Source organism: Bubalus bubalis, chromosome 1 (genome assembly GCF_019923935.1).
Source record: "Bubalus bubalis isolate 160015118507 breed Murrah chromosome 1, NDDB_SH_1, whole genome shotgun sequence".
Lineage (NCBI taxonomy): Eukaryota > Metazoa > Chordata > Mammalia > Artiodactyla > Bovidae > Bubalus > Bubalus bubalis.
This window is the reverse complement of record NC_059157.1, coordinates 202140268-202160860: the sequence shown is the minus strand read 5'-3', so window position 1 is coordinate 202160860 and position 20593 is coordinate 202140268. Positions and strand designations below refer to the sequence as shown.

Below are 20593 nucleotides of genomic sequence, written 5' to 3'. Positions count from 1 at the left end.
TGTTTGTTAGTAGTAACAGCTGAAGAAACAAGCAACATCGTTTAATTCTTGGCTGGTATGTGCCAGAGACCCTTCACTCATTTCTGGTTTTGCTCTAACTGTGGACCTGAAAAATACTTAGAAGAATTGACAGGACTGGGTGACCAACAGGACAAGGAAAAGCTGCTGCTGCTGCTGCTACTGCTGAGTCGCTTCAGTCGTGTCCGACTCTGTGCAACCCCAGAGATGGCAGCCCACCAGGCTCCCCCGTCCCTGGGATTCTCCAGGCAAGAACACTGGAGTGGGTTGCCATTTCCTTCTCCAAAGCATGAAAGTGAAAAGTGAAAGTGAAGTCGCTCAGTCGTGTCCGACTCGTAGGACCCCATGGACTGCAACCCACCAGGCTCCTCCGTCCATGGGATTTTCCAGGCAGGAGTACTGGAGTGGGGTGCTATTGCCTTCTCCGATGGAAAAGCTAAGGGATGATAAATAATCAGGAAGATTTTCCCAGGCTTCTGGGCAGGTAACTCAATAGATGCTACTGTCATTTTCTGAGAGGCAAAGATAAAGAACCTGGACCTGAATATTTCAGATGTCTGCAACCTCCCTAACAAAATCCAGTTACTCCAAAAGCTCCTCTCTGTTTCTGCTTGCATATCCCTTTAACTGAAGCTTCCCTGGTGGCTCAGAGGTAAGGAATCCGCCTGCAATGCGGGAGCCCTGGGTCCGATCCCTAGGTCGGGAAGACCCCTGGAGAAGGGAACGACCTACCCACTCCAGTACTCTGGCCTGCAGAACCCCACCCCTTTAACGGCCTCCATGCAGTGGGCTGACGCTTCAGCCGGCAAACTACCAAGACGACTCTTCTCGCCAGAGGGAGCCCTTGCGCACGACCTCGAAGACCGGCGGCGGGCCCAGTAAACCGGAAGCTTTTCACTCCCTAAAGTCCCCGCCCCTCAAGGTGTCATGGTGGCTCCGCCCCCTAAGCCCCACAGCGGGAGGCCGAAAAGCGCCAGACACAGACTCCGCCCCGCGGGAAACGGCCGCGGCCGCGCGAAGGCGCAATCCCCGCGAGATCGCGTCAGTCGACACCGCCCGGGGGGCGGGGCTTCGCTTACGCCGGGTAGGGCTGCCGCGTCACGTGACCGCCAGCCAATGGGCGCGCGCGGCGGAGAGTTTGAACGCGGAGGGCGGCGCAACCCGGGGTCTGAGGCTGGGGTCTCGGAGGTCCCGGCGTGCGCGGCTGTGCCTTCCCGCGGAGCCTGGTGTGAGCAGAGCGACAGCTGTGGCGGAAGCCGTGGCCCAGGTACCGTTCTGGGCGTCCCGCGAGAGGCGGGTCTGCGGGCCTCACGCCTGCCCGCCCCGGCTGCCTTCTCCAGGAAGAGGGCCGCGGCTTTCCGGGCCCAGGGTCGTCGTGCCGCGCCCCCCGCCGCGGGGTCTCCCGGTCCTTCTAGTTCGGCGGCCAGAAGCTCGGGCCTGGGGCCTGCCCTGCCGGCGCCCCTCTCCGACTTCCTCCTCTGTTCGGTGGGGCCTGAACCTCCCGCTTCGCGGAGATCGGGAGGTGAAGCGTTCGCGGGATTTGAAGCCCAGGCTCGAGCGGAAGAGCCCGCAGGCCGGCAGCCTGAGCTGGTGGCGTCCTTCGCTTTGGCTGCTTCTCCTTCTGGAGAGCCGCACTGGCCGGTCCTGCCGGCCACCCAGCGGCAGGGGCGACGGGTGGAGAGCTCCCGCCCTGGCTCTTTGGATTCCACATCTCTAAACCCGAATCCAGTGCGGCCCTGTCCTGACTTCTCCAGCCCTGCTGGCCGCCACACCCCCTCTTAAGACCGTCGGCCCAGGCAGGAAGGAAACTTCTGACGGGGCTCATCTCCTTATTAATTTTAAGTTGACTTAATGTACGAACGAAAGTTTTTAAGATAGACTGTGCTTTTAAAATAACTAAGCCAACTTGCTTAGTTGCCTAATTTGTCTGGCTCGCAAACATGTCCAGGTTTGAACTAAAGAAACTTCCTTGTGGTAGATAGGGTGTTTTATACATCCCACTTAATGTCAAAGCTTTAAAAATAGTAGTTGTCCTGGCTGGCCTGGAAGCATCCCAGTATATGTATCTGTATTGGCAGAAAGAAAATATTTAAATGAAATCTACAGTATCTGTATTTAAGAGCCCAGAGGAAAGTAAGAAACGCCTGGAGAAAATACTCAAGAAAATGTAAGGTTCAGGAAAACATTTGACAAACTCAGAGGAGATGAAGACGTGCTTTGTAGTGAAAACTTACGTATATAGATTGCCATAGGAAATGCGAATTTTTTTTTTTTGTAATTTTAAGATCTGCAAAGTACAATGTAGGGCAAAGGTGTTCATGCACAGTAGTCTGTATTTAGTAGCAAAATACTGATGCCATGATAGTGCCTAGTATATAGTAAGCCCCCAGTATTTGTTACAGAATTAATAAGTGGCATATTACAAAGTCTTTGGGTTGGAAATCTTATTAATTAAACCTTTCCTATAAAGTACCTGAGGAGGATAAAATTATGCCACAAACATTAATGTAATTTAAAAGCTGCAAAATGTAGGTTATTACCAGATTAGCTATCTACTTTGGGCTGATTCTGCAGTTACAAAGGGTCTAATCATTTTTTATGTTCAGCCTGTTTTCAATTTTGTTTTATATTTGATACCACCCCTTCAAAAATTAAATGATTTCTATTATTTTTAAAGTCCTAGAGCAGAAGATGGCCAAGGAAAGATGCCTCAAAAAGTCTTTTCAAGATAGTCTTGAAGACATAAAGAAACAAATAAAAGAGAAAAGGAGTAAAAATTTGACAGAGGTTAAACGAAAGTCTTTGATCATTGCGCCATGCCAAACAATCAGTAAGAGACTTTCATGTTTCCTGTACATCACTTTTTAAGATTAGATTTAATTACTGATTTAAAAAAATTTTATTTTCTTTTAGCCAACACTTCCAAAGTGCTAAACTATGAAGACAACAACAGAATGTTAGCCTTAGCTTTGGAAAATGAAAAGTCCAAACTGAAAGAAGCCCACGATGTCATCTTAAAGCTGCGGAGAGAGTGTTACCTCCTCAGCTACCAGCTGTACACACTGAGAAATAAACTTACGTCACAACAGACAGAAGATCCTGCTCAGGTATTTTCATCGGGAAGGCTGGATTTCTTAGGAAGAAAATGTTAAAGCCTTAAATTATCAATTTAGATCAATTGTGTTTTTTAAATTAATTATCCTGATAGCTCTGTTGTTAGTGAATTGGGCAGAACATCTTTTCTCAGTGCTGTAGCCCCGTAGTTGTGTGTGGCCAGTTAAGAATGCTTCAAGCGTACTGGTAATACCCCTATAACTTGCTTCTGAAAGAGTGTAGCAAGACAAGGTATAAAAGAAATAGTTTAGTCTCTTGCATGGCCAGACCCTTTGAATGGTCAGCAAACTGAGTCAAAGGGAGGGCAAGTAAGCTGAAGGTCTGGAAGTGGTAGTGGAAGCAGAGTCGTGCAGAAGTTTTAATCAGTGCTGTTAATCCTAGCTTTTCTATGTAGTTTTGCTACACCAGTGGGGTTATGTAAGGACTGCCTGAATTGGGGAGATGAGAAGTAGTTAAGTGCTTTATGGAGAATCCTTTTTACCTACTAGTTGGCTAAGTTAGGACAGTTCAGTTCAGCCACTCAGTCGTATCCAGCTCTGCAACACCGTGAACCTCAGCACGCCAGGCCTCCCTGTCCATCACCAACTGCCAGAGTCTACCCAAACCCATGTCCATCGAGTCAGTGATGCCATCCAACCATCTCATCCTCTGTCATCCCCTTCTCCTCCCACCTTCAGTCTTTCCCAGCATCAGGGTCTTTTCCAATGAGTCAGCTCTTTGCATCAGGTGGCCAGAGTATGGGAGTTTCAGCTTCAGCATCAGTCCCTCCAAAGAATATTCAGGACTGATTTCCTTCAGGACAACTATACATTAACTGCCAAACAGGAAATATCTTGAACATTTTGCTGTCAGCTTTTTAATCTGATTGTTTGTGTCCAGGGGTGTGTAGAAAGGCCAGCCAAAGCAACACATGGAGAAAGTTTGGTTTAGGATCTTCTCTGGGTCAGTCTCCTCTCATTTCCTAAAGGCCACTGCCAGGGACGCTCCATGGGGCAGAGAAAGAAGTCGGGTGGAAACACTTAGGTGCCCGTCTGCTTGCCATACCAGCGAGGACGGCTGTGCCGGCACGAGGGCGGCAGAGGCCGGAGCTGTGCAGGGCGGGCACTCGAGAACGGAGGCAAGTCCTCTCCACCTAGAGCAGGGGCCAGTGAAAGAGTTCTTGCTTCCCTGCAGCTAAGGTGATTGCCTATCTCTTCTGTGTATAATACATAGAATGTATACACACACATGCAATATGCATTGTAGTGTGATAGAGAATTACCTATAAAGATTAGATTGTTTTTTTATTTAACCTTCGTGTACGGGTTAGATTATTTAAAAAAAAAAAAAAACTTTTTTCCCTCAAAATGTAATCTTTCCTAATTTTTTTCTTTGGTCAACTAGTGAGGCAAAACATTTCTCCAAAGACATTTGAATCTTCCTCTTCCCTTTTCAGATTTTTGCTGAAATCACACAGAATAGTGTCAAGTGAATATTCAATAAGATAATCACAAAAACTGGTGAAAAAATTCTTTTATTATAGACCTTTGGACATTGATCAATGAATTTTTAGTATTAAAAGATAGTGTTAGTTGCTAAGTGAGAGTATTAGCATTTAAACATCCGTTTGTTTTCTGCCCCGTTTGATGTGTCACTTGCTCTCAGCTGTCATTGTGTACTTGTGCGTCCTTGTTTATCAAGTCAATTTGTAGTGATAGAGAAGCTTAAAATGCTGTAATGAGAATGTTTTTATTTCTTGCCTACCAATAATTATCTTGCCTTTTAAGGATTAATTAGAAAGTACTAATAGCGTTTCTTACATTTTATTATGGATCTTGTAAAATTTTATATCTCTCTGTAGTTAAATATCCGCCTTTATTTACCTTCAGTAATACTAGCTTTAGAACATTAGCTGTATTGATAATCAACTTAAAACTTTTATTAACAGGATTAAGTTTCCAGTTGTATTTCTGATGAACAGTTTCAACCTATTCATTATAATGTCTGTATATTGTTTGTCCATCAAATTTCATAAAACAACTGCACTGAATCAGAATGACTTTTAAGGAATCAGACTGGGCCTCTTGTTTCCCTGACACACATCTATTTATACACATCTGCCTGGGTCTACGCTGTCTCTCCTTTTCCTTCTGGTGCCATTGGCCGAAGTGTCTGCTCCTATCCAAGGCCAGTCCCTCCCTGTGTGATCCGATTCTCTTGTTTTCTTCTCCTCTAGGACTTTGCTCCTGAAAGTTTGCACTCTCATCCAGCATTTATCTCCCTCTACCCAATTGTTCCAGTTATGTACAAATGTGCTTTAGTATCTCTCTCACCTTAAGAGGAAAAGAAAATAAATGGAACCTCTCCTGATCTCATTCTGCTCTCTCCTCATTTCTCTGCTTCCATTCACAGGAGAACTTTTCCAAAGAGAACAGAGCACTTACTGTCTTCCCTTCCTCAGCTTCCATTCACATTTGAACTCTGTGTCAGACTTTGATCCCCACCATTCTATTATCACTGTATATCTGGGTCACCAAAACCTCTGTGTTACCAAAGTCAGTAACTTTGGTCACTTTTCTTTCTTGTTGGCCTTGAAGTACTACTATGGTCCAGGGATGACTTTGTTGGAAGTACTTTGATCTCAGCTTTCTTACCATCATAATCTCCTTGTTTACCTTTCTGACTGTTCCATGTACGTCTCTCTTGCTGGCTTCTTCTTTACTCCTAAACATCAGTTGTCCTAGACCCACTGTATCCCTTCCCACAGCTTTAAATATTGTCTGCCTGCTGGTGACTTCCAAGTTTGTAGCTCAAGATCTACACACACACGGTTATTACTTGATATATTCACTTAAGTATTATAAAGAATCTCAAACATACTTTGTACAAAGTATAAACTACTTTTTCCCCCTCCCAAAGATACTGTGGACTTCTGCCTCCCTATATAAGTCTTGCTTGGCTCAGTAAGGCAGCCCAGCTGCTTGGCCAAGTCAGAACCACGAGAAGCTTCCCTCTCGCTCACTGTCCCTACCTCCACCCCTATTCAATGCGAGCACACTTTGTTACCCCGAAACCTTCTAGGCCAAACCTTCTCAGCTGCAGGACTCAGTCCAGGTGGGCGTGTCCTGCTTGACTGACATGCGGCTTCCCAGCTGCTGCGCCTTGGCCTTTTCAGCCCCTGTGTCACATGGTGGTCTGCTTCATCTTTTTAAAACTTAGATCATTTTACTTCCCTGCTTAATATTTAAATGACTTCTCGGTGTGTGCCACGGGCGCCCCAAACCCCATCCAGAGCCAACCAGCTGGGGCCAGAAGAGCAGGCCTCGCAGAGTGTCTTGTCGGGGGGCCTCCCTTTAGGTGGGCAACTGCCTTGGGGTCCATGCCCAACCTGTGTCACCCACCAAGAGACTGGTCTTTTTCTGAAAGAAAAAAAAAAAAGTCAAACTCATGGCCCTCAGGCCCTGCATCATCTGGCCTCTGCCCACCTCCTCCTGGTCTTTCCTGTGACTGTTCCAGCCCCAGTGGCCTTCTTTCCTAAACACAGCAAGGGTTTTCCTACATCATGACTTGTATTTTCTGTTCCCAGTGCTTCTCCTTCAAGTGGCTGGCTCTTTGCATTTCTTCAGATTTCAGATGAAAATCATCCCACCTCAAAGCCCTCCAGACATCAGTTACTCTGCCATTTCACCCTGAGTAAATATTTCCTCCATTGCATTTATGACTACTAGCTTTTTTACATTTTCTCTCCCTATGCTAGATTGTAAGCTTTAAGAGGGTAGTACTTATTCTGTTTTCTAGTTATGGATTCAGTTCCTAGAACAGTCCCTGGGACCATAGCAGACAATCAGTAAGTATCTATTGTTGAGTAAATGAATGCTTTGTTGTGAATATCTTGGTTGTACCAGTGTTTTCTTTGTTTTAATACATTAACAGAACCTAGAATTATGTCCCTCTGGAATGGACTCCAATAGTGACAGCAACTGCAGGGATTCATCTGTGGAGCGTCTACCGTTAGTATCCATTATTATTCTCACCAGGAAATATGTAACTGTGATCCGTTTAGCGTCTACCGTTAGTATCCATTATTATTCTCACCAGGAAATATGTAACTGTGATCCGTTTAGCATCTACCGTTAGTACCGAATCCATTATTATTCACACCAGTAAATATGTAACTGTGATCCATTTGTGCAAGGAAATTAGCATCAGACTGACTCATGTATTTGAAGTCTGGTACTCTCTCAAGAATGTATTTAAGAAAATTTTGATATGTGGAAATTCTGTCCTATATAGCCACACCAAAGCTTTCTTCTATTGAGTTACTGTTTGATGTCTAGGGATAAGAAGCTTTTCTTGAAGCTTCATTTGTATTTTTCTTGTATCGTGTTTTTATTCTAAGAATTGGATATTCAAATGTTGGTTATTTTGCCAGTAACACAAATAGTCTGGTTTAGAAAAGAAATCTAATCAACTACCATATTTAACAAATTGTCACACTGACTCGCTTATCCAGTTGGTTCTGAAATACCATCAGACCTCATATACTCCTTCTCTTGAATTAGGGTACTTTATGTGTTTGCTTATAAATTACTGAAATAAAATTAGATTAGTCAAATGCACAGATCTCAATTACAGAGTGCAGTGAGTTGGACTAATACATACACCTGTGAGCTGAAACCTGGGTTCAAGTGCAGAGCATTGCCATTGCTCTGGCCAGGATTTCTCAGCCGAGCACTGCTGACTGTTTGGACTGGATCATTCTTTGTTGTGGGCTTGGTCCTAAGCACTGTGGGGCATTTAGCAGCATCCTCGGCCTCGACCCACCAAATGCCAACAGCAACCGCCTCTAATAGTTGTAAGAACCAAAGGTGTGTCTAGACATTGCCAGGCGTTCTGAGGACCCAGGGGAGAGTGGGCAGGTTAACTGTCCCCAGGTGAGAGCTCCTGTCATAAACCATTCCTTCATGTCCCTTTTGAGTTTGTGCCTTTGTGCCCCTCTCCTTGTGGAAGTAATCACTACTGTGATTTCTGTCCCCATGTTAATTTTAATCATGAGTAGTTTTTAAACTGTTGAATGTTAAGATCTGATGCAATATTTATGTGATGGCCAAAAAGTAAGATGAGGTAATTGAGTTTTTATAAGATTTCTAAAATTGTTATTGACTGGTTGCTATTACTCTATTTCCACAACTTGTACTTAAGTTTTGATGTCTAGAGGGGTAAATTTTGTATAGAAAAAAAAAGAATAAAATTAGAATGAAATGGCCATATTAAAGCATAAAAATGGAAATTTCTTATTCCATGAACCAAAGGGACAAAATTTTTTAAAGAAAATGAACAGTGTGAATTCAGAGGAGTCAGTAGGTAAATGCCACAAAAGTATGTTGTACCGAAGAAAATCACAGCTTGGCTAATGACACAGTAGGCTCCGGAAGAGGCATCTAACTGAATTTCTTTTAATGTAGTTTATACATCAATCTGATTGGCTATTTCTCCAGTTAAATAAAATGATGAGTTAGGGAAAGTGTTCAGGAGAAACTGTTCAGTTTGATGTGCTCCTCCTAGGGGGAGTTGAATATCAGTCATAACAAATCTGCTTCCATGTCATCATCATCAGTGTTTTTTGGTTTCCTTTGATACAGAACAGATATACTGATATAGAATGGAATTATGAAATGTTACTAAAAGAAAAAAACTTTGTAGAAAATCTTAAATTCTTTTATTGCATAACTGTTTTAAGTTTTTTATTTTTTATTGGTACTTTCTAAGGCAAGTGCTTGAGGGTGCTGACTGTCCAGGACAAGAAGAATCATTCCAAGGAGAAGGTAATTCAAGTGAAAATCTAAAAATACCGTTAAGGCACGATGAGATCTTTGAGAACATGTAGCAATTAAATTTCTCTAATTTTTGTTTTTTTTACCTTTTAAGATCTGCTCATCTGGTATTCTGCTCAAAGCAAATATCTATCTGTTTTACACAGAATCACAAAAGGGTTTTAAAATCCATCCATTTTTGTTTTTCCAAATCTGTAGCCAGAAACCTTGGTTACAACCGTGGCTGCAGTTGGCTGAGCTGCGACGTGCTGCTCTGTGAGGCACTGAACATACGTTACCTTACCTAACCCTTGTAACAGCCTTGGAATATATAGGTGTAGACAGTCAAAAGGAAGTACATAGTAAGCTCCCCAGATTTTCATTTATTTAGAGTAAATGGAAAACTACAGAAAGAATTTTCATTAGTTCCATTTTTAACTTTGAATTCTAACATTCTTAATTTAAATTTCCATAAAGTGAACCTGTTTTTCTCATTTATTTTATTTTTTTAATTCTCAGAGCCAGTACCTACTATTTCTCAAGACAGACCAGGATTTGATTTGGATTCAAGTGAAGATAAGTCAACTGATATTGTCTTACCTAGAACTATATCTCTCCGTCGTGGTTTAAAGAAATACATTAACAGTCCATGTCAGACGAGTGCTGTGGATGATTTTGGAATCAGTCATTTGTCAGAGGACTCTTTGGAACTAGAAAGGATTAGATTTGTAGACCCGCCAATAGGCACACGGATACCTGAAAACGTAGAACAAAGTGTTTGTCGGTACAGCAGGAGTCAGATTTACTTATCCCCAAGGCTGGTTCACCCAGGACGATCTACCAAAACAAAGAAAGATGCTTATGACTATAAATCACAACAAACTAAAAGCAAGCACAGAGGTGCCAAAGAAAGAAAAGGAAAAGCGAAAGCTAACAAAAGGGGGAAATCAAAATCTGTATCAAAGTATAAAGGGAGCAAAAGTGAAAATAAAACTGTCACCTCCTGTGACGCTTACAATTTTAATTTGGAAGAAGGTGTTCACCTTACTCCTTTCCGGCAAAAAGTGTGCAATGATGCTACAAGAGAAGAAACCAACAATGAATCTGATGTGAGCATCTGTGAATCAAGCTGTTCAGGAGATGATTCTGATGACCTCTATGTTCCCACATGCAAGTCCAGTCCAGTTCTCAGCAGTGAATCAACCAGGAGTCCTGTCCCCAGGCCTCGGCCTAAACGAGCACTGAGACATGGGGGCTCTGAGACAATGGAGACGCCTCCTGGTAAGTGATTTACTTGTTTGCCTGCACTCTTGATGTTTATGATAAATGATCACTCCTGGTACTTACATACTAGCATTTACCATCTGCTTCCCTGGAGGAGGTTATAGACTTACCATCTGTCTCTTTGGGAAAAATTAAATAGTGGGGGACTGGGGGTGCAAACCACAGTGTGTAGCTTTGACATACTTTAAGCTAATTTAAATCCTCTTTAAAAACAAATAGTACTTGTCATGGAGAGAGTGTTTTTACTTTCAGTAAATGAAACCTTCCAAAGCAAGGAAAGGTGTAAGTTAGGTTGAATTAAAATGCCTATTATGCACTCCTCTGAAACATCCCCCGAAAATGAAATCGAACTTAAATCCAGCGACCTGTGATTTTAATGACTTTGCTTTATCGTCAACTTGACAGGATCCAGAATTTAAAAGAATTTTCTATTCGTGAAGGTGGCCTAATAAGACCAAGAAAACCTTTTCCTCAATTCCTTAGTAGTATTTTATAAGACATGTGTAAAACATCTAAAAACTGTGGCTTAGAAAATCTTGCTTTTATTGGTTAGATCAGAAAGTAGTCCAAATATTGACAATACAGCCTGCTGCTGCCCACAAAGATTCTCATCTGGGAACTGTATTAATAGTTAGTGTGCGAACATAAACAGGCAAGTTTTATCATTCTCAAAATGCTGTTATGCTAGCTCATTTGATCCCCATAACAGCACTGTTACGGTTGTTAGGATGGTGTTAGTCAGTTATATCTGACTCTTTGTGACCCTGTGAATTGTAGCCCACCAGACTCCTCTGTCCATGGGATTCTCCAGGCAAGAATACTGAAGTGGGTTGCCATTCCCTTCTCCAGGGGATCTTCCCAACCCAGGGATCGAACCCAGGTCTCCTGCACTACAGGCAGATTCTTTACCAGCTCAGCCACCAGGGAAGCCCAGTTAGGTGGTACAGTTCAGTTCAGTCACTCAGTGGTGTCCAGCTCTTTGCGACCCCATGGACTGTAGCACGCCAGGCCTCCCTGTTCATCACCAACTCCCAGAGTTTACTGAAACTCATGTCTATTGAGTCAGTGATGCCATCCACCCATCTCATCCTCTGTCGTCCCCTTCTCCGCCTTCAGTCTTTCCCAGCATCAGGGTCTTTTCCAGTGAGTCAGGTCTTTGCATCAGGTGGCCAAAGTATTGGAGCTTCAGTTTCAGCCTCAGTCCTTCCAATGAAGATTCAGGGTTGATTTCCTTTAGGATGGACTGGTTGGATGTCCTTGCAGTCCAAGGGACTCTCAACAGTCTTCTACAATACCACAGTTCAAAAGAATCAATTCTGCACTCAGCTTTCCAACTCTCACATCCACACGTGACCACTGGAAAAACCATAGCCTTGACAAGACGACCTTTGTTGGCAAAGTAATGTCTCTGCTTTTTAATATGCTGTCTAGGTTGGTCATAAGTTTTCTTCCAAGGAGTAAGCGTCTTTTAATTTCATGGCTACAGTCACCATCTGCAGTGATTTTGGAGCCCCAAAAAATAAAGTCAGCCACTGTTTCCACTGTTTCCCCATTGCTACTGCTAAGTCACTTCAGTCGTGTCCGACTCTGTGCGACCCCATAGACGGCAGCCCACCAGGCTTCCCCGTCCCTGGGATTCTCCAGGCAAGAACACTGGAGTGGGTTGCCATTTCCTTTTCCAATGCATGAAAGTGAAAAGTGAAAGTGAAATCGCTCAGTCGTGCCTGACTCTTAGTGACCCCATGGACTGCAGCCTACCAGGCTCCTCCATCCATGGGATTTTCTAGGCAAAAGTACTGGAGTGGGGTGCCATTGCCTTCTCTGGTTTCCCCATTGGTAGCATGCAAATATCTCTTTTAAGAAGTATGCTGTAATGATTTTAGAGTAAATCAAACAAGATTGGCCAAATGTTGATAATTATTGAAGCTGGGTAAATGGGGGCTCATACTGTTCTCTCCATCTTTGTGTACTTAAATTTTCATAAGTTTTTAAAGGAAAAAAGCACTAGTGTTACTCAGAGTTTGGTCCCCAGACCTTCAGCATCACCTGGAAACTTCTTAGAAAAGCAGAATCTCATGCCATACCCTACATCCTTGAATCACATCTGTATCTTTTTAACAAATTTCCTGGAAGATTGATATATGGGTAAAAGTTTTAGAAGCTTTATTCCAGAACATAGCAACTGATCTGATGTTGTTTAACCATAGTTTCCAAACCAAAAGTTGGAATAATTAGCATAGTACAATTTGTTTATGTAGAGACAAGAAAGGCAGAATATCTGAAACCCAGGTAGCCCTGAACAGTGGTTATTAAACATAAAATCATTTTACAGTTAAAGTTTAGTTTTTCCTGGGAAAGAATTTGCTTTTTAAAGCAATTTTAAGAGATTATCTGCCTTGTCGTGTTCTTACTGTGTGCTGGGTACCTGTCTCCCAATATAGCTGTAGCTCCAGGTAGAATAACTTGGATGTTTCTGATAGGAAAAACTTTGGCTAACTTTTTAATCTTCCAGCTTTATTAGCACACGTGCATGCTCAGTCATGTTCAACTCTGTCCCCCCGTGGACTGTAACCCGCCAGTCTTCCTTATCCTGGGATTCTCCAGGCAGGAATACTGGAGTGGGTTGCCGTTTCCTCCTCCAGGGGATACCCAGGGATCGAACCCACATCTCCTACCTTGGCAGGTGGATTCTTTATTCCTAGCACCAGCTGGAAAGCTTTACTAGAGGGAACCCTGTTTCTCCTGGTTTACACAGAGACTATGACTTAGAATTCTCTTTTATTTAGTATTTGGTTGGCCAAAAAGCTCACTTGGGTTTTTCCGTTAGCACTGTGGAGAATAGAAGGCACTTGAGTGGCTTTCTGAGACTGTAAGAAGTCAGTTGATGATAACCGTTGGAATTAAAAGCGATAGAGACCTGGATAATTCTCAAGAATAAGGTGTGACTAAGTGAAGTTGCATAGTTGAAACTAATTCATTGTGCCCTAGCTATCATGGAAGAATTTTCATTTTTTTCTTTAAATTTTTAAGAATTTTAAGTTTCAGTAAGCTATTGTTTTAGTAAGTTCTTTACAGCCACAATAATTATTTCAGTGTTATACCGAGAGGAAAAGATGAACAAGTTTTTAAAAACCTATATTATAAAATGCTGGATTTTGTGTACTTTTTTTTACTGGAAGATACTTGCTTTACAGTGTTGTGCTGGCTTCTGCCCCACACCAGCATGAATCACCCACAGGCGTCCGCGTGTCCCCCTCGTCCCCATCTCTCAGCCTACCCCACCCCACAGGTTGTGCAGAGCACTGGCGCGGGGCTCTGTCTACACGTGCTGATGTGCGTCTCCCTGCCGCTCTCAGCTCCTCCCACAACGCCCACAACCCTGTTCTCTAGGTCTGTCTCCATCGCTGCCCCGCAAATAAGTTCATCAGTACCACCCTTGTAGATTCCATACACGTGTGTCAGTATACAATATCTTTCTTTCGTCACTCTGTACAGTAGGCTCTAAGTTCAACCACATCATTAAAACTGACTCAAATGTGTCCTATTTTAAGGCTGAGTAACTTTCAGTGGTATCAATCAGTTCAGTTCAGTTGTGTCCGACTCTTTGCAACCCCATGAATCGCAGCAGGCCAGGCCTCCCTGTCCATCACCAGCTCCCAGAGTTTACCCAAACCCATATCCATCGAGTCGATGATGCCATCCAGCCATCTCATCCTCTGTTGTCCCCTTCTCCTCCTGCCCCCAATCCCTCCCAGTATCAGGGTCTTTTCCAATGAGTCAACTCATCACATGAGGTGGCCAAAGTATTGGAGTTTCAGCTTCAGAATCAGTCCTTCCAGTGAACACCCAGGACTGATCTCCTTTAGGATGGACTGGTTGGATCTCCTTGCAGCCCAAGGGACTCTCAAGAGTCTTCTCCAACACCACAGTTCAAAAGCGTCACTTCTTCGGCGATCAGCTTTCTTTATAGTCCCAACTCTCACATCCATACATGACCACTGGAAAAACCATAGTCTTGACTAGATGGACCTTTGTTGGCAAAGTAATGTCTCTGCTTTTTAATATGCTGTCTAGGTTGGTTATAAGTTTCCTTCCAAGGAGTAAGCGTCTTTTAATTTCATAGCTGCAATCACCATCTGCATTGATTTTGGAGCCCAAAAATATAAAGTCTGACACTGTTTCCACTGTTTCCCCATCTATTTCCCATGAAGTGATGGGACCAGATACCATGATCTTCGTTTTCTGAATGTTGAGCTTTTAAGCCAACTTTTTCACTCTCCTCCTTCACCTTCATCAAGAGGCTTTTTAGTTCCTCTTCACTTTCTGCCATAAGGGTGGTGTCGTCTGCATATCTGAGATTATTGATATTTCTCCTGGCAATCTTGATTCCAGCTTGTGCTTCCTCCAGCCCAGTGTTTCTCATGATGTACTCTGCATAGAAGTTAAATAAGTAGGGTGACAATATACAGCCTTGACATACTCCTTTTCCTATTTGGAACCAGTCTGTTGTTCCTCATCCAGTTATAACTGTTGCTTCCTGACCTGCATACAGGTTTCTCAAGAGACAGGTCAGATAGTCTGGTGTTTCCATCTCTTTCGGAATTTTCCACGGTTTATTGTGATCCACACAGTCAAAGGCTTTGGCATAGTCAATAAAGCAGAAATAGATGCTTTTCTGGAACTCGCGTGCTTTTTCGATGATCCAGTAGATGTTGGCAATTTGATCTCTGGTTCCTCTGCCTTTTCTAAAACCAGCTTGAACATCAGGAAGTTCATGGTTCACATATTGCTGAAGCCTGGCTTGGAGAATTTTGAGCATTACTTTACTAGCGTGTAAGATAACTGCAATTGTGCGGTAGTTTGAGCATTCTTTGGCATTGCCTTTCTTTGGGATTGGAATGAAAACTGACCTTTTCCAATCCTGTGGCCACTGTTGAGTTTTCCATATTTGCTGGCATATTGAGTGCAGCACTTTTCACAGCATCATCATGTACCACAATTTCTGTATCCATTCACCTGTTGATGAACATCTAGGCTGCTTCCGTGTCCCAGCTATTGTAAAAAGTGCCGCAGTGAACACTGGGGTACATGCATCTCTTTCCCAGTTACGGTTTTCTCGGGGTATAGCCCAGTAGTGGGATTGCTGGATCATATGGTAGTTCTATTCCTAGTTTTTTAAGCAAACTCCGTACTGTGCTTTGTATGTGGCTGTATCAGTTTACATTCCCAGTGGTGGGAATGTATATCTCCATATCTCTGCAAATTTATTGGTTGTAGATTTTTTAATGATGGCCTTTCTGACTGGTGTGAGGTGATACCTCATTCTAATAATGAGCAATGTCATCTTTTCATGTGTGTGTTGGCCATCTGTTTATGTCGTCTTTAGAGAAAAGTCTGCTTGGGTCTTCTGTTTTTCTGGTATTGAGCTGTGTGAGCTGCTTGTATATTTTGCAGATTAATCCTTTGTCAGTTTTGTTTGCAATTATTTTTTCTCATTCTGAGGGTTGTCTTTTAATCTTGTTTATCGTTTCCGTTGCTTTTCCCTTTGGAGGGCTTCCCTGGTAGCTCAGCTGGTAAAGAATCCGCCTGCAATGCAGGCGACCCTGGTTCAATTCCTGGGTCAGGAAGATCCCCTGGAGAAGGGATAGGCTACACCCTCCAGTATTCTTGGGCTTCCCTGGTGGCTCAGCTGGTAAAGAATCTGCCTGCAGTACAGGAGACCTGGTTTGGGATGATCCCCTGGAGAAGGGAATGGTTACCCACTCCAGTATTCTGGCCTGGAGAACTCTATGGGGTCACAAAGAGTCGGACACAACTGAGTGACTCCCTTTGCTGTGCAAAAGCTTTTAAGTTTTATTAAGTCCCGTTTGTTTACTTTTGTTTTTATTTCCATTACTCTAGGAAGTGGGTCACAGAGGATCTTGCTGTGATGTATGTCAATGAATGTACTGCCTGTATTTTCTTCTAAGAGCTTTATAGTTTCTGGCCTTATATTTAAATCTTTCATGTATTTTGAGTTTATTTTTTTGTGTGTGGTATTAGAAGGGCTTCCCTGGTGGCTCAGACAAAAGAATCTGCCTGCAAGGGAAGAGACCTGGATTTGATCCCTGTGTCAGGGAGCTCCTCTGGAGAAGGAAATGGCAATCCACTCCAGTATTCTCGCCTGGAGAATCCCATGGATAGATGGTATTAGAAAGTGTTCTAGTTTCATTCTTTCACGTGTAGCTATCCAGTTTTCCCAGCACCACTTGTTGAAGAGGCTGTCTTTTCTCTATTGTGTATTCTTGCCTCCTTTGTCAAAAAAAAGGTACCCATAGGTGCGTAGGTTTGTCTGTGGGCTTTCTGTCTTGTTCCATTGATTTATGTTTCTGTTTTTGTGCCAGTACCATATTGGCTTGATGACTGTAGTTTTGTAGGATAGTCTGAAGTCAGGAAGGTTGATTCTTCCAGCTCCATTCTTCTTTCTCAAGATTGCTTTGGCTATTTGGGGACTTTTGTGTTTCCATATAAATTGTGAAATTTTTTGTTCTGTGAAAAATACAAATGGCAATTTGATTAGGGATTGCATTGAATCTGTAATTACTTTGGGTAGTATAGTCATTTTTCATAATATTGTTCTTCTAATCCAAGAACGTGGTGTATCTCTCCACTCGTCATCTCTGATCTCATGCATCAGTGTTTTAGTTGTTTGCATACAGGACTTCTGTCTCCTTAGGTAGGTTTATTCCTCGGTATTCTTTTTGTTGCAGTGGTGAATGGAATTGTTTCCTTAATTTCTCTTTCTGATTTTTCATTGTTAGTGTGTATGAATGCAAGGGATTTCTGTGCCAGTTTTGTATCCTGCAACTTTCTGTATTCATTGATTAGCTCTAGTAATTTTCTGGTGGAATCTTTAGGGTTTTCTGTGTATAGTAGCAAATAGAGTTTTACTTCTTTTCTGATTTGGGTTTCTTTTATTTCTTTTTCCTCTCTGATTGCTATGGCCAGGACTTCCAAAAGTACATTGAATAATCATGACGAGAATGGGCAGCCTGTCTCGTTCCCAATATTAAGAGGAAATGCTTTCAGTTTCTCACTGTTGAGAATAACGTTTACTGTGGGTTTGTTGTCTATGGCCTTTATTGTGTTGAGGTATGTTCCTTCTAAGCCTACTTTCTGGAGAGTTTTTTATCGTAAATAGGTTGCCATTTCCTACTCCAGGGGCTCTTTTTTCCCCACCCAGGGATTGAACCTGCATCTCCTACATTACAGGAGCCACCAGGGAAGCCCTGATCCTTTCAGAGTATTGTTGGATTCTGTTTGCTAGAATTTTGTTGAGGATTTTTGCATCTATGTTCATCAGTGATATTGGCCTGTGATTTTCTTTTTTTGTGTATCTTTGTCTGATTTTGGTGTCAGGGTGAGGGTGGCCTTGTAGAATGAGTTTGGGAGTTTTCCTTCCTCTGCAGATTTTGGATGCATCTAAGGTGTGTAATCACATGGCTTCAGTCCCTGTGTTTGTCTGGTTTTTGGAAGCGTACTCAATAAAACTTGTTCTTGTTTTTGTAGGTGCACTACCTGAAGCTCCCCAGTCGCCTCATTTTACCCTGAAGGATATCACGAATGTCCCTTTGTATCCTGTGATGAAAACCAGAAAGCTTTCTCTTTCTCCAAAAAAGAATGTAGAAAGCCCACCAGTGTCTTTACGTAAACGCAGGTGCACAGCTGCCGTGGTGAACTATAAGGAACCCACGCTCGCTTCGTAAGTATTTGGCTTGTGGGAATTCACTTTTAATGACACCCCTGGGAGAGTAAGGTTACAGAGCTTCATTAAAGGGTGAGCCTTATTTGAAATACACTGTTTTGATGAAAAACTGAAGTGAGAATATTAACAATGGCATGATCTACAATAAACTTAAACTGAAGAGTAAGTTAGTATTGGGATACTTATCCTCATGCTTAAGAGTTCTCTCTGCTCTTACAGGAAACTGAGGAGAGGGGACCCTTTCACGGATTTGTGTTTCTTGAATTCGCCTATTTTCAAGCAGAAAAAAGATTCCAGACACTGTTCTAAAAAAAAAATGTGAAGCAAGTACAATGAAGCCTGTGTTAGATGCTATTGAAATTCATCCTGCACCCACTTCTGTGGCGCCAGGAGGGAATCTGTAACAGTGCTCGAACGGTTGAACTATTGCCATAGAATATTCTCTTGACAAGTCTATAGATCATGAACATGTCTTCAAAACTGTACTTCAAAAGTGATGTGTCTTCCTAAACCTTTGATACATTTGGTTTATTTTTCTTCTAGCTATAAGTAATTGGACTCAAGCACTATCATAGTTTAGATTTTTTTATATTGCCAAAAACTTAATTGATGTATCTTATACCAACATTAGGAAATTAATCATGTTTCTCCAAATTAAGATGTTTTCGTTATAAGGCATCTTTTCTTCCCTTAAGTGGGTAGTACTATGATTGAATGAATTTTTGAAGACAGACTGAAGACCTTTTGAAACTCTGTACAGTGTTTGAATAAAATGAATCCTTGTCGTTCACAGTAGAGTATACACTGAGCTGTTTGTGGGTTCCTTATACCATCGCTGTATTTGATTTTTTTCAGACAGAATGTGTTTGAGATCGTGATTAGAGAACTGGAGGTTGCTTAGGCTCAGGGACTGGGCAAGTGACTGCCTCTAAACCCACAGTGCCACGTGCCCATTGTTGAAAGTGATGCGTTAGCAAAATCACAAATTACTGCGTCATGGCCTGTCAGAATAGTTCCTTGTTTAGTCAAAAATGCCAAATGTTAAATGTGTGAAAGCCAGGACCTTTTTTGTGCATTTGATCAAATTCCTAAGTCTATGGCCGAGGGACACTCCAGCGGCAGAAGTGAAGCGTGCTCAAACCTGAAGCCACGAATTCACTCGAGTCAGGGACTCAGGTGATGTGAAGCCAGCTTGCAACCCAGCCAACCTGGGACCCCGATGTGGAGAGTAGACGGTGGCCCGAGCTGGAGTGGGTCTGGCCTGGTTTAACTGCTCCAGCTGCCCGGAGAGGACCAGCTGGCTTGAGGTCTCTGCCTCTGCCTGTAGATCCTGGTGTGACTTCATTTCCTCAAGGTTCCTAATTAGAGAATAGAATTTACCTTTCTAAGAAAAAAGTAAATTCGATGAGAGTTCAGTTCTGAGAGTTTGAAGCCCATACTTTTATATACTGCTATAAATTTTGATTCGTGTTTAGAGAGCAATAAAGTTTGTATAAGACAGTGAGTTTGTTTTTTTCCAGTCTTTAAATACAGACATATCCTGTCTCTCGGGTCGTCTCTGTCTCAGCCGTCACTGCTCTCACCCTCCCTGGACGTTTCTCCCCCAAACCTTGGCTTTGCCCGTGGCATCGCCTCTGTCACAGTGCCATCCTCGCGTGTCTCTTCTCTTTCCTCTTCTCACGGGAGCCTCCCTGTCCCGGTAGCAGTGTCTGTGTCCCAGCTTCCTCTTCCAACCCTGACCTCAAGCTCTCTCCTGCAGCTCCATGCCCACCTGCGCTCCTTGAGAGTCAGCCCAGACTTTCCTGCCCCTGATGGAATCACGGGTTCACATGCCCTACTCTCCCATCACGGTCTTATTTTTCCAGTTTGTTTATTCAGCTACTGCCCTTCCACCTGCTGTTTGAATTCATTCAAACTCTAGGATTGCTGTCTTAGGATTCAGTACAATTTTTAAAGCTTAACTTCTCAGTCACAGCTGCTGCATCGCAAGTGCTCAGCAGCCACAGAAGTCTAGTGGTTACCACGCTGGGGACAACGCAGATACAGTCCATTCCTGTCGCTCCAGAAAATCCTGCTGGACTGATGGCTGTTCTAGGCTAGCAGTGTGCAGCCTGCAGGTCCAAGTATAACTTGTTTCTGTCTTAGTAATAATGCTTTCAGTGAAAAAGAATCTGTTTTATAAAGTATATTTTTCTTTAAATCAAAAATTAATGTTTTTAACACAGTCTGCTTTTGCACGGTCTGCCAGGTAAAGATGCTTTTTTGTCTTTAAATCAAAAACTTGCTATTGATTTATTTTATCCCTTAAGCTTGCAAAGTCTAAAATATTTACTCTCAAGCCCTTTACCCCAAAAGCTTGCCAACTCCTGCTCTTTGCCATTGATTGCCTTTACTATTTATTACTTTATGGATCTTTCTCTTCTGACATTTTTTGATCTACCTTTATCCTCACCTTCCCTTCATCTCCAAACTCGACTATTCTGAATTTGGTTTAATTTACTTCTGGCTGTGCTGGGTCTCCGGTGCCACACGCGGACCTTCTCTGCAGTTTCTCTGCTCTCGGGTGCAGGGGTGTTCACTGCAGCGGCTCCGCTCACTGCCGAGCACAGGCTCTCGGTGTGCGGGCCCGGCTCAGTGTTTG

At 42.9% G+C, this 20593-nt stretch overlaps 1 protein-coding gene across 1 annotated transcript; it reads left to right on the top strand.

Moving 5' to 3' along the window:
- The first annotated feature begins 1119 nt into the window (after positions 1–1119).
- SGO1 (shugoshin 1) lies at positions 1120–19452 on the top strand. Its single transcript, XM_044923955.2, has 8 exons — positions 1120–1285; positions 2696–2848; positions 2932–3125; positions 7045–7121; positions 8881–8936; positions 9444–10205; positions 17757–17949; positions 18172–19452. The coding sequence occupies exons 1-8, from the start codon at positions 1135–1137 to the stop codon at positions 18272–18274; spliced, it is 1689 nt and encodes a 562-aa protein (XP_044779890.2). The 5' UTR covers positions 1120–1134; the 3' UTR covers positions 18275–19452.
- Positions 19453–20593: the final 1141 nt, after the last annotated feature.

Excerpts from the sequence above, each read along its gene's own strand:
- SGO1 (XM_044923955.2), top strand. The coding sequence starts at position 1,135 with ATGGGCGCGCGCGGCGGAGAGTTTGAACGCGGAGGGCGGCGCAACCCG. Across the intron at positions 3,126-7,044 it reads AGACAGAAGATCCTGCTCAG|AACCTAGAATTATGTCCCTC; the intron begins GTATTTTCATCG and ends ATACATTAACAG. Across the intron at positions 7,122-8,880 it reads TCATCTGTGGAGCGTCTACC|GCAAGTGCTTGAGGGTGCTG; the intron begins GTTAGTATCCAT and ends GTACTTTCTAAG.